Here is a 21,310-nt window from a genome sequence, read left to right as displayed (position 1 = left end):
GGAGTTTATGATCAGTAGACATAACTTACTTACTTAAAGGGTAATAAGTCTTTGCATGGAATTGCGAAGTGATTGCTTTGGGCCATTGTGGGTCAGTTGGGGAAGAACTGATGCATTGTTGTGAGTCAAAATCATCCTTTTGGGTTCATCCTGTAAAAAGAACTCTTGGTCTCAGTATGGCACATTGCTGGAAGAAGAAAAAACGAGTACAGGCTGAAGACTAGAGAGTGAGTTTTTGTCTCTGTGTCACTGTGTCAATACTCTGTCCATCAGTCCATCCATAGCTGATTCATGGCAGCCCAAACTAAGTATTTTCATCCTCATTAGATAAAGTAGAATAAAATTCAAAATAAAGGCTAATCAATGTGTAAAATCATCAAATTAATCAAGGAAATCTCTGAACAATAATCCTTCACCCATAAGGGATTAAATCTTTGCAATAGTTGTTACAAGAAAAAGGAAAAGGTAAAGGATGAGTGGAAAAAATAGAAACTGTTAACATTTGATCTACTAATCTGTAATTAGCAGATATGTTGATAGGTCAGGGAAAACTGACACAAGAGATTTGTGGATGACTTTTTTAGTATGATCTTTTTTAATTTGTCCCTAGATGATGGTTAAGGATATTTATAGTACTGCATATGATATGTTATCTCTGCTTTTATCAGGTGGAATCACAAGCTGTTCAGATGGCACAAGTAATAGAGACAGCTTTAGACTGGATGATGAAGTCCCATACACAGGGCCATTCTGTGGCCGAGCCAGGGTACATACAGATTTCACACCAAGTCCCTATGACACTGACTCACTCAAAATTAAGGTAATTGAAATGTTAAAATCTTCTTGTTGTGAATGTTATACTAATGCTTATGTCTGCACAATCTGGTTTGGCGTAGTAATGCCAGGTTCTTTGGATATAGTAGCACTGGCTGGTCAGAGAAAGACATTGAACGCAGAGTACTGTGGGGAGCAGTCTTACGCAAGCCCAGGAACAGGTTTTTGGTTTTTTTTTTTTTGAGAGCTCTTATTATTAAAAAGCTTTTAGTATTATTTATTATTAACTGTTGTTCGTAATACGATGATGTTTGGGGTCTTGAGGAAAAGGGGAAATACTTTCTGGTCACTGAAGACCCTTCTAACTACTTGGGAATATCCAGTTCTTATTGCTAATTCTAAACTTTTAAAGAGATTAGAAAAAAAGTAAGGAAATATCTAGCACAGAACCTTGCACATGCTAGCTGCGATTTTTGATGAGTGAATCAATGAATGAATGAATGAACGAAGGAAGATGGAGATTTCAAACAAAAATTAAAGTCAAAACAGCTCTAGAAGACTAAATGTCACTAAGCAAAACTAGACTTGTCTTAGTTCCTCCTGTTTTAAATTGATTGCTATGAGGGAGACAGAGGTCCCATCTAAGAAAAACATTTTGTTTTCCATTCATTATGCTGAAGTGTTCCTTCTAATGGTGTTAGACTAAATGTTTATCACACAATTAGATCTGCACTCTTCTGTTTCATGTTGTTGTGTACTTCCTCATTTCATTTTGCCTCATTCTATATAAGTATAAGCCTGTAACAGTAAAAATTATTAAAGAATCCTTGTGGATTCTAATAGAGATGATCCTCCCCACCCATGGGCATAGCCCTCAGTAACACACAGACAAATCACTTTTGTCATCTGTTGTGTATTGGGTGAGGTGAGCTGTGGGGAGGGGGAGGTGAGTTAAGTAGAGATGCTAGACACTCGAGATCAGTCACACTCACTGATCTCAAGTCGAAGGCGGCAATGTGTATAGTCAGTTCACCATAACAAATCATATATCCCCCTAAAAATCATCATGAACTGCTAAACCACACAATAAAACCTGCAAGACTTTTGATAAAAATGGAGTTAGGGGCACAACACTCAAAAATTTCATCAGTGAAACCTAAAAAAAGATAGAAAGCTAATAAAAATGGTAGCATAGTTTTACACACGTTAAATGGTTAAGAAATATATAAATATCACAAGAAATAATGATGTCATCCACAACCTTGGGATGATTTTTGGCTTGCACTCCCATTCCCATGACTGCTTCAACTTTGCCAGCCCCAGCTGAAGGAAGAGGACAGCCTCAGTGGGCCACAACTGGGACAGAGAAGAGGAGAAGGTAGAAGGTGAGGAAGTAGAAGGTAGGGTGGTGGAGTGCATGGATGCAGACTAACCCTTCTCTGCCCACAGTTCCAACTGCATCTGAAAATAAACAATAAATCTGGCACTTGACCCTGAAAAATGTCTAATGTTTGCCTGTGGAAGTGGGTGTCAGAAAGGGGTACAGGTTTTCCTCAATATTTAAAGCTTTCTTTTTACATGCACTACTTGTTGTTTTGGAACCAGGGTGTTGCAGGCGTATTGAGATGTTGTGTGAATGGGTTTTTTTATATAGAAAATTTCACAAATGTGAAAGAATGGTGAAAAACACCCTTATAAGATAACACAGTGAACTGAGACATCTGGTAGATGTTTGAAGTACATATATATGCATTTTTGTGTATTCCTCCTCATATCCATTTATCTAGGTGCGACTTTTTACATTTTTATTTCTCACAGATGAAATTGTGCATAAGTGAATGCAAAGTTCTCATGTTCAAATCCATCACTTTGAAAAAAATTCATGTTTTTAAAAGAAATATTTTGGCACAGCTCATTATACCTAAAGCCCACCTACCTCAAAGCCAAAAAGATCTGAATTCTAGACCCACCCCTGACACATACAGATTGTGTTCAATTTTTCAACCTCTCAGTGCGCTAGGCAACTAATTACGACTAAGCTGCCTAACAATTTCTGACCTACATTGGTAAAGGGAGTTTCTTCATCGTTGCTCTCTCAGTTTCTACTCTATAATGAAATAAACTCTGATCCATGATATCAGATTTGTTTAAACTGATGTGAAGATTTTTTTTTTACTTCTAGAAAGGAGATATTATAGACATTATTTGTAAAACACCTATGGGCATGTGGACAGGAATGCTGAATAAAAAAGTGGGCAATTTCAAATTCATTTACGTGGATATAATCTTGGAAGAAGAAGCCACACCAAAGAAGATAAAAGCACACCAAAAGAGTAAGAGGGCCAAACCCCAAACTGTGCAAGAATTCCTAGAGAAGATTCTTCTTCAGGTAAGTGAACATATTTTCATTTTATTTTCTTTGCTTATGGATAATATGGGGGTTCCATATCTATGAGCAACTGCCAAATTTAACCTAAATCATGTGATTCAGGTACCAATTAGTTACTGTCAGTCTATACTGTCTATAATCTATAAAAAGCATAGTTGTCATTTTTTGTTTCCTAGTGAGTATATTCTATACTAGAGAAATATAGAAAATTCTATTCATGCCAATTCAGACCCTTACTTGTATAAGCATTATGAATTCAAACTGTAAATACTGATTCAATTTGCAGAATACACATACACACATACATACACCCTTTGAGAAATCCATCAAATGGCAAAGTAAACATTGATTCTCCATAAATGGCCCTTGCTGTGATATTTCTGGGATAAATATTGATAGAAGACTGACTGACTCTAGAGGAACTGCTAAACATTATAAATACTTAGGATAAAAGACTGAGAGAATACATAAAGGCAAATATTATTAAGAATGATATTTCTAGATCAGGTTAAGATTTACAAAATACTAGATATTTCTTTTATGGATCTATGATCTCAGTAATATGGATATTTTTTCCATTGGTGTAGGCCTCAATTCATCCACTTCTTGTCCTTTGCAGTTCTTCTCTGTCTTTCGCTAAATTCTCCACAGAAGGTCCACCCAATATGTAGGGAATCCTCCCTAGGTCTCTTAACACTATATGGAAAAATTGTTATCACTTTTGTTATTCATTGCTTTCTGTAAGCTAGCTTGTTAATTTCAGAATTCTTGCTGCCTGATATCTCCATTTAACCATATTTTATACCAAATATAGTTATCTCTGTGCTTTCTATATGTTAGGTATACATAAACTTATAACTCTCAGACGTGCTTAATATTCAACAACAGTAGTCATAACTTGAGGTATGCCTTTCCAAATTGTTTTCCCCAGAAATTAGCAAATTTTCTTGTTCCTTTCTTATGTATTCACCTCCTGTCTTCAATCTTCAACTTTTCCTATCTGCTGAGTTCATATAATTTATTCCCTAAAAAGACAGAAAGTAGGACTGAAATGAATAAACTTTGCTATTTTATTATCTGAGTTAAACATTATTAAAATTAGAGTAACTATATGAAAAAAATGCAGCTTTTAGAACATTAAACCTGGGTGAGACCTTAAAATCCAGTCTCATGACTTTATCTTCCAAAAGAAGACTCTCTGAGGAAGTGACTTGCTTTAGCCCACAGAGTCTGTTAATAATAACTCCCTTGATTCTGACTCAGGCTTATCTTTTAGCCTCCTTTGGAATTCTTTCTGTTCTAACTGCCTGAAATGGCCTTTTTTGACCTTTCAGTTTTGGGTGATAAAATTTTCTCTTGAAAACTATATTTTTACCCCATTTTAATTCTATTACTTCTCTAAATATAATTTAACTACTTTTTTTCTTTCTGAAACTATGAAGTAATGCTTATTTTTACATTTTTACCCATGGGGTTTTTCTGACTCCAGCAAGTTTACTCCTCTTACTTCTTTTTACTTATTATGAAATTATAAGTAAATAAAAGTAGGAAATTAAAGGAAGTTAATGTACAGTACTACATATTATCATTATATCCCCAGCCATTAACATAATAGGTGACAAATATTGGGTGCTTAATAAATGCTTGCTGAGTTAAGTAAAATATAATTCAATATGATATCCAGATATAGTTCAATGTAAGAATAATTGTTGCTTACACGTACGTAGTACTCTGTGTTTTATAAAGTTCTTAATTCATAATAATCCTGGAAGAAAGGTAGTACAAGCAATTCTACAAATGGTAAAAACTGACTCACTTCAAAGAGGTCGAGTGAAATACATATAACTATATAATTACTTAATGATGTATAAGAAAGCTAGTCTAATGGCTTTTATCTTAAGCATTTCTCTGAGGAGAATTTTTAAAGCACCTCCTATGCACCCATGTTGTGCTAGGTACTGACAATACAAATTCAAAAGTGAAACAGGCATTGACCTCAAGGAATCTGTATTCTAATAAGGGATTTAACTCATGCCCTCTCCAGTATCAATAGTAGTATTGATTTGATGACTATTTGCAGGTTAAGAGTAATAGGTGGAAAGCAGTCTTGAGAAGGGGAAGGAGAATAAATAAGAACAGATGGCAAAATGTCCCTTTCAACCCTGATTTCCTGGTGAATGGTGTTTGAGTGGAAGTATAGCCTCAGACGTGAGTTACTAACCCACCAATGAGAATAGTTCTCCCAGAAGGCAGACTCCAAAAGTTTGAATGAAGAGAAAGGGGGAGAGAGACAGACAGCGAGACAGAGAAACAGACAGAGACAGAAAGAGAATATTTTTGGAGTATGTAACGATTGAATCACATGAATTGTCAAAACCTCCCTCTTCTTCTCAGCCAATACTGATGCTTGCACTACCACTAATCCTCTTCCCTCTTTCACACTCCCTCTTTATTGGCTATTCCCCCATTGTTTACATATATCTTTAAGCTTATTTTAAAGGAAATAAAATAATTACTACAGTTTCATTCTTAACATACGTGTTGCTATTACTCAGGAAAGTGCCATGTTAAAAGGATTTTTAAATAAAATGACCCTCTATGAGGCCTCTTTAACAGTGAAAATTATTATTGGATAAATTATTAGAAAAATCATCCTGGTGTAAGGAAGTATAAATCTGATTAGGTTCACTATTTTAGCTAACTTCTCATGTGAGAAATGATATTTTTCACTTGTATCTAATAAGTAAGTATTGTATTAGAACCAATGTATTTCCCCTTTTCTACTTCCTCAAGCAGAAGTGTGGGAAATATCTCTCAAAGATTTACCTGGACTAAGATCTAATCAGACAGTAAAAGAAATTCTAAGTTTCAGCTAATGGATAAATTCTTACTCATTATGTTTGCTCAGAAAGTTCTGGCAAAATGTTGGTTCTCCCAACTAAGAAAGGTGATATGGAAATTAATGCTTCTTTGACTAAGATTTGAATGACCTAAGTCAAGTAACACAAGACCCTCATTTCAATCCAGCCCTCCTCCCATTTTATTAACCATTCAGAGTTGATTGGCACCCCTTGGGCATACATACTTTTTTGCAAGGCATATAAACTGTGAAGCCACTGCCATTAGGGGCCTTTGGTCTAAGAGAGACAGCCAAGTGACCATCCTTTTATTAATAACCTGCTAGTCTTAGTAAGAAAACAATTAAATTATGCAGAAACTATGGCTCTCCAACCTTTGTAATTACCACACCCAAGGTCTAGTCTTCAGCTATATGGAAGCAGAACTATTTTTCTATATAAACAAGGCATATTTATCAGATTAAAACCAGCTTCTTTACTGCTCTTATTTCATTTCTTACCTAGAAAGGATAGACATAGGCTTATTATAATCATAAAATGATTCATAATAAAAAAGTTTCAAAACCCAATTTTCATCTAATTAGTCAATAAACCAGGCAGCCCACAAGCATTTATGAAGTGCCTATCATATGTCAGGCACTGTGCTATTTATAATTCACCAAATACAAATTGAATAATTTTTTTCTTCCCTATTAAAATTCAAATATAAATGAAATGGACAGTAAATTTTAGACAGTTCCCTAAACCAAGAAAAATTTTTTTCAAATAGACAAACTCAAATTGATGCACAGATGTAAAAGTCTTCCATGATTAATCTTATACTGTAATTATCCCTTCATGTAGATCAAGCATAGAGTGATGAATTAAATGAAACTTTCTAACATTAGGTTTTACTGTTTGAATTAAAGTTACAGGTATAAATAGCTACAAATAAGTTTAATAATGAAGTATAAAAACTTGAAAGTATTTATTTTATATATCTTTTTTTCAATCTTTTTCTAATCTCTTGAATTTTTAAATAAACAAGTCTGTGTACCAGAGCTTGTAATCATCATTCTCACTTCTAGATTTTCAAATGCCATTAATGTCTCTTAAAACAAAGTTGTGTTAATCTGACTGAGGAATTTTAAATTCTCTGATCCCATTCTAATCTAAGTTGAGAGTCTCTATTTAAAAAGCCAATCTCACCCCAAATCTCTATGATATTTGCAATATATGATTGTTTCTGATAAGTCTAAGGTTTCACTTTTGACCAAAAAACACTCCCTGTGTCTTAGATGTGTAGGGGGCAGTCATAAAATCTCATTTGGAACAAGAAATACTAGTTCTTCAACCTGGAGGTCCTCTTATTGACTTCATATAATTCTTGGTCCAAAAGAGCTACATCCGAAATGAGATAATTGAGTCTATCCCTTGGCATCCTATACAGGTCATAAAATGAATTGTTTTCACCTCAGATCTCTTCTGAATTACAATCTATAAATGGAATGTTCAATTAAAAGAATGAAAGAAAAATGCACGTTTTCCTTACTGACACCTTTGGGTCTTGATCTGGCTTAGAAAATGAAGCTGCATGAAACCAAAAACAGAGATATAACCAGGAATTCCAAAATATAGTACAGTTCCTGGCATACAGTGGGTACTTAATAAATGTTCATTGAATTGAATTGAAAATTCAATTTCATGGAAAGCCTGGTATAGAACAGTAGTGTAGGCAGACCCCTATGAAGACTTTGGAAGCAGTCGTATAGCCCATTCCCTCTTTTTCCTCTAACACCCATTGGCCCGTTATTTTGCTTGCTCACTTCCTCTTAAAGTTGACATTCTTCCACTACCCCTCTAGGAGTAGGGACTGGCAAAATACTTTGAAGTTCTGGAATAAGTCAGAGAGGAAAATCACTCCTTTGGATGTCAGCTTTATGTCTCTTACCAAATCCCAAGAAATTATTTTTATACAGTCTATAATCAGATTCTGAATGTTCTAGCAATGTTAAGAGGTGTGATATGTACATACATATACAAAGACATACCCAGTTATATTATTATTTTTTTGTGTAGGAATATACTTCAACACTTTTACTAAATGGTTATGAGACCCTGGAAGATTTAAAAGATCTAAAGGAAAGTCACTTGATTGAACTGAACATTGAAAACCCAGAAGACAGGATGAGATTGCTATCAGCAGCTGAAAATCTATTTGACGATGAAAGTAAGTTATCATAATTCTATTTAGCTGAAAAAGATAACTGTTTCAAGGTAACAGAGGAAATCATTACACACAAAGTCATATCTATCTTCACAAGAATCATACATCTTAATCTTTCCCCTAAAATCTAAATATACAAAGATATTTAAGAGCAAAGATATACAACTATATATTTTTTGCTGATTGTGTTCATATATCACTAATTCATTATACTCAAAAACTTGTTGATGACCATTATCCTTCCACATGTCCCAAAATATTACTTTTGTCACTTTTGTCATGGTTCAGTATTTAAATGGCACCACAGAAAGTCATTATATATTTCATTCCTTCTCACCCTGCCTTTGCAGTTTATTATCTATGTGAGTCATTTCAACTCTCTAGACCACAGTTTCCTTATGTAGAGGGATTTGGATTACATAAATAATAGAATACAATAGAAAACAATGAATAATTTTATTCAATTAGACCTCAGAACTCCTTCTTCATACTAGCTATGGGGATCTTTGAAAATAGTTATATTCCTCTTTCCAACATGTTCTTGTAGCCTAACACAGAAAATATCAAAAGAATGAAATGAAATGTTGAAAATAGTTTCCAGAGCAAAAGAACTGGACTTGCCTCCAAAAAATAATTTACTCAACAAAGTTGAGTATAATCCTGAATTTTAAAAAATGGACTTTTGACAAACTGAAAGATTTTCATGAATTTGTAACAAAAAGACAAAAAAAATAATGGAAAATTAAATAGGAATGATACAGAAGAAATGTTAAAGAATAACTATAAGGTACTCATTAAGGTCAAACTGTTTAATTATTGTATATGAAAATGTTATCAATATTCTTAAAACTCTCATCATTACTAAGGTAATTTGAAAGAAAAATTGGGACTGAATTGTGCATTATTGGGTGATTCCAAAAAACAGAACTGAGTAGGAAAAGGTAAAAGGGAGAAATTATATTATAAAAATAAGGCATTAAAGGAAGGGCTAATACAAAGTGGGGATGGAGGAATGGTAATGTTGGAACCTTACTCTAATCTGGGTTAAAGAGGAAACAATGTGTTCATCTGGAAGGATATAGAAGTCTTCTAAGCATGTAGAGAGGTTAGAAAACTTGGGGACAGGAAGGGGAAGAAACTTTTAGAGGGGTCTGTGGATTGGTATTTGGTGGAGAGAGGATGGGGAAACTCTTGGAGGGGAATGGGCAATGGGGGGAGAAGATAAGGTAACAAGGATAGGGTAAAAAGAAAGGCTGACAAAGAAAATAATGAGGAAAAATAAGATGAAGGGAAATTCACAAATAGTAATTTTAAGTTTGAATGTGAATGGGATGTTTATAGTGTCTCTCTTTGTGATGGCAAAGAACTGGAAATTGCAAGGATTCCATCAATTGGAGAACTGCTGTACAAGTTGTGGTGTATGATTGTGATGGAATGTAACTGTGCCGTAAGAAATGATGAGCTCAATGATCTTAGAAAGGCATGAAAAGACTTATGAACAGATCTAAGAGAACACTGTATACAGTAACAGCAATACTGTTTTAAGAATGACTTTGAGTGGCTAAGTCATTTTGAGTATTATAAATACACAAATTAAAACAATGGTCATGTGAAGAAAGATATTATGTAGATTCAGAGAAAGAACTGATAAATAGAAGCATGAATAAAATAATTTTATACACTCATATAATATATTTGCAATATAAAATATATACATGTAATACCTAGTTAGTTGTTATGGCAAGGTGGGGAAGGAGAGAAGAAAAATTATGATAACTTTATCATATATTTAAAACAATAGTAAGTTGTATATAGTAGATTTGCAGTTTCATGTGCAATTGTCTTTTTTATTATACAATTTTATAGAAATGCTTATTTTGTTCCATGAATAAAGTCATATGGTTTGAGGAAAAAAAGTTTCCATTTTGGGAAATTTTTAAAATGTTGATCTGTACATTACATCTAGAGAATATACATATCAGAAATGAAATTTTGCTGTAACTTGATTCATAGTGGTATAGAAATGAGTACAAATGGGGATCTTCCTTTAAAACTTGTTTACCACTGACTCACAAACATGTCCTGTGCTTCTACCACTTCCATGCTTTTGTTCATTTCCCCTGGACTTTTTTCTTTTTCTTCTTAACTTGCTAAATTTCTATCCATCCTTTAAAGTCCAACTCAAAAGCCACCTTCTCCACAAAACTCTACCTTATAATCCTTTTAGTTGGTAATGAGCTTATACCTTAAAATTTACATAATGGTCATCCAGAGAAGGCTTTCAGCCTGCCATTGCAACCATGTCTCTTGCAATCCCCAAGAAGTTCCAGCACATTTTGAGAGTGCTCAACATCAACATTGATGGAGAGTGGAAAATAGCTTTTGTCATCACAGCCATCAAGGGTGTGGGTTGAAGATATGCCCATGTAGTACAGAGGAAAGCAGACGTTGACCTCACTTAGAGGGTGAGCTCCCTGAAGATGAGGTGGAGCTTGTGATCACCATCATGCAGAATCCCCAGATTCCAGACTGGTTCCTTAAAGGCAGAAGGTTGTAAAGGATGGAAAATATACCCAGGTATGGCCAATGATAGGGACAATAAGCTGCATGAAGATCTGGAGTAACTGAAGAAGATTAGGGCACATCATTGGCTTTGGCACCTCTGGGGTCTCCAGGTTAGAGGCCAGCACACCAAGACTAGAGGCTGCAGGGGTTGCACTGTGGGCATGTCCAAGAAGTAAAGAGCTTCACTGGTCTTGTCTATTAATAGTTTTTAACAACAACAACAAAAAACCTTACATAATGCTTTATGTTGGACTTCTATAACACATATCTCATGTAATGTGTTTTATAGCTTTCTACGTGGGTCTCTTAATTCTCCTAAAATTCTGTAATGGCGGGTTCTATTTATCTCAACTTTGTATCTCCCTCAAAATCTAACCATGTTTTGCACACAGTAGGAGCTTAATAAATACATGTTAAATTGAATTAATAGCTTTCACTACATGGACCTCTTGAAACTCTATAATGATAGCTGTCCTGTGCAAAGCAACATATTCTATATAACCATTTTTCTTTCCTTTACTACCTTATTCCACTCTTAGTTTCTGTTTTGACTCTAGAAGAAAGATTCTGTTTCTTATAAACAACAACAATACATCTTCCAAGATATAGTGACTTTCTACATTTGAAAATCGCAAATTCCAATTTAGCTGGTTTCATAAAGCCCTGAATAATTGCTCTAAAATGTCAGTAAAGAGAAGCCTAACACTTATTATTAAATTCATACCATATACATGAATCTTAATATGAATATAAAAATACACATGCAGTCAAGTTTGAAGAGAAAAAATGCAAAAAAAAGTTAATGTAACTACTGTTTGGGGTCAAAACATAAGCCAAAGAACTAACATTTCTCTGATAGTTTGTTTAATCAGATAATCTAAAGTTGTTAGAATATACATGTCAAAAAGAAGCATGTTATATATCAGACCATTCTGACTAAACACCATTTGTCTTATACAAAACTGTGCTTTGCTTAAGAAATAAAGAATGGTTTTCATTTGCTGATAAGATGGGGACTTATGATCCTGCTCTGTGCAACCGTAGCTTATTTTTATTTATTTCTTTACACATATCTTCTATTACTACTCTAAAGATTAAACATACACTTTCATTGTGATTTTAGTGGTAAGGACCTTGAATATATGACTGCATAAAATGGAGAAGCCATTTTTAAAGCTGAAGTCAAAAGTTGAAAATAAAAATTTGGGGAAGTATGGCTCAAGATTTTGTTCATCTATTTTATCTGACAGTTGAGTAATACTGCTATTTAGTGAATATCCTTCTTTTACTGTAGGTTGTTTATAAGAACATCTTGGTTCATTTAAAACAAAGAGTTGAAGAGATTTCTTTTAGCCTTAATAATAATTGAAGCTTTAGGAAAGGGTAGAAAAATATTTCATTAATCATTAATGTAGCTAAAGATGACTGGTAAGGAGGATGGGATATTGGGGTAGAAGATGATGAGAGGCGTGTGTGTGCGTGTGTGCATGTATGTGTGTGTATGGTAGAATAAATAGAAATTTGAGACTCAGAATAATAAATTTTTATTCTGCCATCCCTATTAAAATAAGTAATACTATCCCTCACTTTAACCTTGAGGATGTAAACAGGATGAACACTTTGGGGGGGGGGGGTATCATTGCTTGACAGATAATACAGATGATTGTATATTAGTTGATTAGATGATATTAGCTCTGATTGCAGGATTTAGTTGGAAGAGAAGACGTCTGTCAGCTTCTCCCGAGAAAGGACTAACTGTGAAATTCTGAATTTTGCATTTGTGTTAAATGAATATTAACAAACTTTATTCATTGGCTATCTCATGTTTCATCAAGGAGGCTAGTTAAGGGTAAGAGAGAATTTGGGTATTGAATGATGCTCAAAGTTAAGTACAGAACAGTTTCTAGTTTATTTTATGCTGCTTACTAATACCAATTTTTTTTCATTTAAACTGGTGAATAATTCACTTACTTTGATAGCAAGCACTAAAGGCATCTCATAAATGTTCTTGTTACGTTATATGTTTTCTGGTATTGTAGTGTAGCAAAAAAAGAGCCACACTAGGTTTAAGCTAGTCATTCAATCAACATTTATTTAGCATTAGTTGGCTTAATGCTAGGCTTGGAGTCAGGAAGATTCAACTGCCTCAGTTCAAAAATCCAGCCTTAAACACTAACTCTGTGACCCTGGGCAAGTCACTTAAACCTGTTTGCCTCAATTTCCACATCTGTAAAATGAGCTGGAGAAGAAAATGGTGAATTACACCAGTATCTCTGCCATGAAAATATCAAATGGGGTCATGAAAATCATGAAAAGTCCTTCAAGGCTGAATAACAACAACACTTGGCAGATATTATGCCAGGCATTAGGGATACAAAAAAAATGCAAAAATTGACCTTGACTTTAAGGAGTTTACATCCTAAGGGGGGAGGCAACATGTGCATAAACAGACGTATACTGTGTCCTCTACCACATGGGTGGGTAGCCTTCTTTGACCACCTGCATCTGAGGCATTCACTCTCACCTATCCAGTTCATGGTGGGATCTGGGATCATCACCATTTGCACACAGCCAATAAGAGTGGCTTAGCCTAGTGGAGAGGGAATGGTTTAGCCTCTCTGACTTTAGTGATGCAGGCAGCCCAGCAGAGGAGGCTACCTGGCTATCCCACTCCAACATGGCAGGGGATGTAATGTCAGATGAACTGGGCATGGTCAAAAGGCCCCTCAATGGTGCATTAGAAGAACTGAGCATACCCAGAGGAGCCCAGGTTACCCAAGATACAAATAACTTTATGCAGGAAGGCACCAGCTTCTGGGGGACTAAGAGGGATCTCTTAAAAGGCAAGCATTTGAGTTTAGTCAAGATCCTAAACCAGAGATTCTAAGAGGGAGAGATAAAGGGGTAAGGGGATGGGGAGAGTGCATTCTGGGAATGGGGGACAGCTTACACAAAGTCACAAAAATCCAGAGGTGTGAGGAAAAATATGGCTGGACTATAGAATGTGAGGAGCTGAGAAATATGAAAGAAGACTGGAGAGATTGTGAAGATCTTTTTAAAAAGAAGCTTATATTGGATCCTAGAGGTGAAAGAATCACTGGAGTAAGGTTATGTCGTGGTTAGACCTATGTTTTAGAAAAAATCACTTTGGCAAACTGTTAGGACAATAAATAGGGAAAGGGAGGAACTAGAGAGAGGGCAACTTTTCTGACTCTGACTGTACCCTCTGGGGACCTGACCTGCCACTGTTAGTAAGGTTTTGAGAAGTATGTGTGTGTATGTGTACGCATGTATGCATGCATATATACATATATCTAAGTACCTATACACGCATGCAAAAATACACACATATATTTATATGTGAAAGTATATGCACACACTTCAACAGTGTCAGGCTGGATCATCAGAGGGCACCTGTGATTTTCCATTAAGGTTTCTATGGGAACTCTGAAGATTTGGAAGGGATGGGGTTTCTTTTACTATAGTCTCAACTGGCTTGCTTTCTCCAAATATGTGTGTGTGTATATATATGCACACATGTGTATATGTATGTGCATATTTATATATACATATATTTTATAGATATATGTGTATATACACACACATATATATTTACTATATATATAATATGATAAACTCCAGCTTATCTTTTTTTAAAGGCTATACAATTTTTAAAAATCTAACTTTAAACCTTAAAGAATGCAGGTTGATAACCAGAGTTAACATTTCAGAGACTAAGGTGACAGGCCTAATACATTTAAATCACATGTAGTATCAGAGCAATAAAAATGCTTGAATTTTTATAGTATAGTTATGGTTTTCATATATTTCACTGTAATTATGCTCAAATTGTTTCCATTTGGGAGCCATTTCCTTGACAAGTTTGAAAGTCTTCTAAATTTTAAGTGCTTACCATAACTTTTTATATAAAACAAGTATTCAATAAATGTTTGTTTAATTAATGAATTGCAGAGCTTTAGAAAACATTAGAAAAAAATGTTAGATTTTTAAAATCTTAGTAGATCTTTTTAAAAATGTCTCTGCTTCATTGCACTAAAGGAAGGAATAAAATGCACAGTCATTTTGGTATGAAAACCTATCTTACAATACAGGAAAGTGGGGGATAAGGGGATAAGCAGGGTGGGGGGGATGATGGAAGGGAGGGTATGGGGAGGAGGGAGCAATTTGAGGTCAGCACTCATGGGGAGGGACAGGATCAAAAGAGAGAACAGAAGTAATGGGGGACAGGATAGGATGGAGGGAAATATAATTAGTTCTTACACAACACTACTATTATGGAAGTCATTTGCAAAACTACACAGATCTGGCCTATATTGAATTGCTTGCCTTCCAAAGGGAACGGGTGGGGAGGGAGGGAGGGCAGATTGGCAGACAGGGGCAATTAGAGCGCTCGGTGTTTTGGGGTGGGAGGAGGGGACAAAAGGGGAGAAAATGTGGAACCCAAAATTGTGTGAAAATGAATGTTAAAAGTTAAATAAATTAATTTAAAAAATGTCTCTGCTTATTAAATACAATATTAAACAGAAATTTTAAAAAATATACATATATAACTAGAGGTCTTTGATTTAAATTGGTTAAATTTGGTTAAATTGATAATGTATGATCTTGCTATATAAATGTGAGTTCTTATTGTTAGTAAAGAATGGTGTCCAGCATAGGTCACCAGAATGAAAAACAGACGGAGAAAATTTTGGATAGAGTAATGTGCAGCCTAATGTGAAGCTGTCACTTTTCCTGGAAAAATCTCCCAAAGCACATGTCTTAAAATTGATGGTGACATGCATATCTATCAAGTACAGGACATTAATGCAAGGGAAAGACTTTGTGAAAGTAAAATCAAAATTGACCTGTAAAATATAACATGATAATGCCATATTTAATTTACCCTTTCCTGTTGTGTAAATTTGTTTTTATTCTCTCCATTGTGATATAAAGGCAAAAGAGACAAACTTTCCTAGGATTGTTCAACTCTCATTGTTCAACTGTGAGATCCGTATTCAATGCTACAATTCTATAATGTATTATTTAATAAATTCCTGATATTCTATAAGTTTGTACTATAAATACTTTTGAGTTGAAAAATTAACAATGAACTCATTCTCAAGGCTCACTATTGACCTGGGTTATACATTTCAAACTACATCTTTCTCTGGTGACACAGTGAGGCATTTTGGTAAGCAATCTGTCGCAGTGTATGTGTTCTCCTTTCTCTGGCTCAAGGACCACAGTGCTGGATTTGGAGCCAAGAAGATCTGAATTCAAATTTACGCTCTTATATATCTGGTTGTTTTCAAGTCATTTAATCTTTCTGCATCTCAATTTCCTCATCTGTAAGAAAAAAACAACAATAATATTCAGAGTGACTGTTTTACAAAGTTGATAAGCTTAAGTGAGATAATACATCTAAAGCTTTTTGGCAACATTTCTTTGCATAGTGCTTTACTGTTTTGCAATAATGAAAAGCATACATCAAAATCATCCCCATATATTTTGTACTATAGTCAGAACTGTAAATGTGTGAATCAGGGCAAAAATCTGTATTTTTTGTAGAATCTTGTCTTGACAGTTGAATCTCAAACATCTTTTTTGTGTTAATTAAATGCATTGTTTGCTTCCTGCAATTTCCCTTTTTAATGGTGATAAAGTAAGAATAACTCAAAATAATGATCAGTCCAACCTTGAGATTCACCAGGCTCAACTTTTGTCTAATTCTTGTCTTTTCTTCTGTTTACAGCTTTAGAAGAAGAAAGTGAACCAGTATCCCCATCTTTAAAGACAGACATCACTTTTAACAAGTCACAGTTCAATGACTGTCCAAGAGATTCTGGTTGTTATATCTCATCAGAAAGTTCAGATAACAGTAAAGAAGATCTGGAGACTGAAAATCTGTCTAACATGGTAGAGAAAATTACTATCACAGAGACAATTGATTGAGCTTATGTCTTTCAACATTATAAGTAGATCCAAAGATGAGTAATACTCATTTAGTCAAGATGGAAATGCAATAGTGGATTATAACATTTTTATATTTAATAATTCTTGATGGCACACAGATTTGATCATCTTGATCTTTCCAAATTCTGATAAAAAATCATTGTTCAATGATTTGTAAATTATAGGTGAGAGATCAAATAAGAAAAAAATATGTTTGTAAAAACTTTCTGAATCAAAAAAGTTATTGTCCTTCATGCATTCCCAATTGTTGTAAATAGTGTGTGTATTTATTATTTTAAATGCTGGATGTTAATAGTCTGTCATTTATTTTCTTCATGTTGTCTTTTTTACACAAAACTTATCTTTAGAGGCATTTTACAAATTCATCATCTTAGCATAGGACCCTTAAGAAATAGTAGTACAACCTCCACACCTATCAGTTACAAATTTGTGTGTGCAATTTTAGTGATGACTAGTTATGCCACAGATAACTGCCCATAAACTTAACTGTAAGTCCCTTGTTAATATCCCTCCTTTCCCTACCTCTATTTCAAGCAAGTGTTAAAGCATTTCACCAGGTATGGTTTATATTTTTAAAATTCTTTTAAATGATTTTTATGGGTAAATATTTACCAATGTTTTTAAAAAGAGTGAAAAGAGGGTTTACAAGTATAACCTTTAATAAAATTATTTATAATGTAAATGCCACTGATTTTGTCCTAAAATACCAAAAAATGTAGGTGATTGTGTAGGTTTTGTTTCAAAATTGTCTTAATGTTGATAATAAATAGAACTCTGTGGTAATTATGTTTTCTCGGCTGTGTTCTTTATAAAAAGTTCTATAATTTGAGACATGCAGAGAGATTTTATATAGTAATATAGATGTGAAATCAATTTACTGATTTATATATCATGCACGCTAGATTCTACTTTTGTATTTAACCTACTGTGTTTATCCTTTTAAAGAAGGTTCTACAAGACTGACTGCAACATTATGTTAAATAGAAACAAGTAAGACCTTTAAAAAGGTCCATATGCTGCTTCTATGTTGAAAGTGATGTACAGAAAAGTAGTCCTCAGAGATTCTGGAAAATGTTTCACAAATACTTCTTGGTAACCTATCTGAGGGCAAATATGTCTAACCTATCATGAAGATCTTTGTGGGGAGGTGTACACAGGACACAGAGCATCTTTTATCTCATACTCTTCTCATAGAGAAACTGATCTGACCATATTTAATGGATAAGGGGGGCTGAGGGCCACACTCATCACTGCATTTTCCTTCCACCCTAGTATCAACCAGACAATCAGGATTAAATTCAACAAACATTTATTATATGTCTACTGTGTATGAGGCACTAAAGCATGAAAACAAAAACTAAACTAATTCTTGTCCTGAAGGAGATTATACTTTCATATTTTATGATGAATTGAATTTTAAAAAAAGCAAATAAAATGAGAGTCTGCATGTGCAAAATAGAACAGAAAAAGAGGATTGTGCATAAAAGTGAAAATTTATTATGCATAAATTTATTTTATTTTAAAATACATAGGGAGCCAAGATGGTGAAGGAAAGAAGCATTCAGCTGAGCTCTCTCAACATTCCCCTCTAAACAACTTTAAAATAACACTTCAGCTCAAATTCTGGAGTAGTAGAGCTAACAAAAGGTGACAATGAGATATTTTTCCAGTACAAGACAAAAGAAGTCAGAAAGTGTAACAGGGAGGAGCAGGGTTTCCCAGAGCTCATGTGGACAAAATACCAGTGGTGTGACTAGGTGGTGATGACAAAAACAGCAGCCGTTTTGGGGGGTCTCAAGCCAGAGATGTTAAGAGACCTGGCAACTGATCAGAAAGAGATTACAAGATATAGCTGTGCCAGCACTGGACTCAGGAACAGAAGGTATTTGGCCACTCCATTGCCTATACTCACTTTCAGGTCACAGTTTAAGGGCAAGACAGGGCAAGACAGTATCCCTTCTGGCCCAAAGGGAGGAGAGGTCCTGAGGAGTTGTGTATATTGCAGTTCCAAGGGATCAGGGGCACTTCCTGGGTAAAGATAAGAATGCAGTGAGCACACCTCTCTCCATATCACACCACATTGGAAGAATCAAAACCTGAAATCCCCCAAAACTAACTCTGAAGATAGCAATGTGAAAAAGCCTGAAGCTACTGATTGGGATCCTATCTCTTCCCCTCCTCCCGCAATACACATGCACTAGGATTACACATTAACATAAAGTTCCAAATCAAAATATAAGGTAGTAAAATGAGCCATCATCAGCCACAACAATAATAAAAAAAGAATATAATAAAAAGCTATTATGGTAGATTTTTATAAAAAGCTACTATGGATACTTGGCCTAGTGATTGAATCAAGTTTGGTCTCCAAGGAGATAGGCTAGTTCTTGCATTTGCAACAGCCATAGACTGGAGACCTTACTGACTGGAATTAAAGCCAAGAGCCAGTGAATTATGTGCAAGTCCTTGCTGACTGGGGCCTTTGGAGCTCAGTGATGCAGAGTAGACCGAGACAGAGATGAGAAGAATACCATGAGGGCGTCATGGAGAATCAATTCAAGTATGAGGATTATAAGAAAACTGCTGAGTGACTTTTATCGCATACTAAATATCTACCTAAAATTGCAGTGATCTGTGGTTCTGGATTAGATGGGTTGATGGATAGACTGACTCAATTTCAGGTCTTTGACTACAATGAGACACCCAACTTCTCTCAAAGCACAGTACCAGGACATGCAGGGTGATTGATATTTGGATATTTAAATGACAAGTGCTGTGTGATGATGCAGGGCCAATTCCACCCATATGAAGGCCACCCACTCTGGAAGGTAGCATTCCCTGTGCGGATTTTTCAACTTATGAATGTGCGCACCTTAATTGTTACTGATGCTGCTGGTGGCTTGAACCCTAAATGTGAAGTTGGGGATGTTATGCTGATCCAAGACCATATCCACTTGGCAGGCTTCAGTGGCCAAAATCCACTCAGAAGCCCCAGTGATGAGAGATTCAGAGAAAGGTTTCCTTCCATATCTGATGCCCATGACAGGATTCTGAGACAGAAAGCCCATTGTCTATGGAAGAAAATGGAACAGGAATGACGATGGCAGGAAGGAACCTATGTTATGGTAGTTGAAACCACTGCAGAATATCGGTTTCTGCAGAAACTAGGAGCTGATGCTGTTGGCATGAGTACAGCACCAGAGGTGATAGTGGCCAGGTATTGTGGCATTCAAGTCTTTTGATTCTCCCTCGTTATGAACAAATCAGTATTGGATTATGAAAGCCAAGAGACAACCAGTCATGAAGAGGTAATTGTGGCTGGGCGTCTGGCTGCCAAGACGTTGGAGCAACTTGTCTGTACTCTTTTGGAAACCATGCAGCCACCTTCTGAGAAGACTTTATGATCCACAGGCTTCCTGGTCTCTCCTTTCCCTGTGGCCCATTTTGTATTCCAGAAAGTGACCAGCTTTGCCTCCTTGAGTGAGCCATTTAGCTTTCTGCCCTGAGGTTGTGGTAGAGAAGTGAGAAATACTGGTATTCCACCTCTTCAGAATATCTACCTATCCTTTCAGGCCCTTCCTAATGGGACTTAATTCTCTTATTCCATTGGTCCCTTCCCCATCATAGAAAGCTGGATTATTCCATTGTAGCTTCCACGCACTGCCAACATCCTAACATCCTTTATTCCACCTCCAGTAGACTTGTCTAGGGATTGAGTCCACTTTACACTGTCTGCTGCTGATATTTTGAAAAGACTACTCATACATTTCCTGAGCTGCCCCATCCCCACCCCCATGCTTGGACTTCTGAGGCAATTTGATCTAGACCAGTGTACGTTGCAAATTTAATACTATGTGGGAATAGAAAGATAGTTAGGAATGTTTCTGCCTTTCTGTGCTGAACACTTGACTGGATGGGGAACAACAGTTTAGACTGTGAGAATATCTATGTAAGTGTGATGAGGACAAAAGACATACAGGCTTCTTAGATGATAAAAATGTATATTTCACTATTTGTTTATTAGTAAATTATACTCAGGATCTTCAACAAGTAAGACAGGGAGTAATGTTCTCTTTTACTTAGGCTGCTTTAATTCAGTTCAATTAAAAATATATTAAGTGCCACTGTATGCAAAGGAACTGTTAGGTGTTGTCAGATAGGCAGAAAAATAAAAGATAAGTTCCTACTGTGAAAGAGCATTTGGTGTGGTAGGAGGATATTGGCTATAAATGTGGAACAGAATACAGCTCAACATTTTAGAGAAAGAAAGGAATCTGGAGTTCACTCAATCTAATCCCTTTTCTTGGTTTATTTATTTTTTTCTACAAATGAAGAAACAGAAGGAAGAATTCAAAGTCACATACAGCCAGGTAGCATTCTAGCTGTAGGGACCTGCAAAAACACAGAAAGAGGTGGGAAAAATTCAAGGACCAGTGAATTATCTCTTCTTAGGGTTCCTCAAGGAGGATTATACGAATAAAGTTAATACGTCTTAAATGCCTGGGTAAGGAATCCGGGTTCCAGTCCAGAAAAATGAGAAAT

At 35.4% G+C, this 21,310-nt stretch overlaps 1 protein-coding gene and 2 pseudogenes across 1 annotated transcript in view; all 3 read left to right on the top strand.

The window, feature by feature from the left end:
* The window catches only part of SAMSN1 (SAM domain, SH3 domain and nuclear localization signals 1), a 57,616-nt gene extending 40,064 nt beyond the window's left edge, over positions 1-17,552 (top strand). Inside the window, exons 5-8 of the mRNA XM_072614709.1 lie at positions 669-820; positions 2,957-3,163; positions 8,080-8,230; positions 16,548-17,552. Of these exons, the coding sequence (XP_072470810.1) occupies positions 669-820; positions 2,957-3,163; positions 8,080-8,230; positions 16,548-16,747 (710 nt within the window). The 3' untranslated portion in view covers positions 16,748-17,552. The remainder of the gene's footprint in view (positions 1-668; positions 821-2,956; positions 3,164-8,079; positions 8,231-16,547) is intronic.
* On the top strand, positions 8,237-13,689 carry LOC140506964 (small ribosomal subunit protein uS13-like; annotated as a pseudogene).
* Positions 17,553-18,221: 669 nt separating the features above from the next.
* LOC140506963 (purine nucleoside phosphorylase pseudogene) lies at positions 18,222-20,813 on the top strand (annotated as a pseudogene).
* The last annotated feature ends 497 nt before the right edge of the window (positions 20,814-21,310 follow it).

This window comes from Notamacropus eugenii, chromosome 5, assembly GCF_028372415.1.
Source record: "Notamacropus eugenii isolate mMacEug1 chromosome 5, mMacEug1.pri_v2, whole genome shotgun sequence".
Classification (NCBI taxonomy): domain Eukaryota; kingdom Metazoa; phylum Chordata; class Mammalia; order Diprotodontia; family Macropodidae; genus Notamacropus; species Notamacropus eugenii.
The sequence above is the reverse complement of the archived record's forward strand: the minus strand, read 5'-3'. Positions and strand labels throughout refer to the sequence as shown.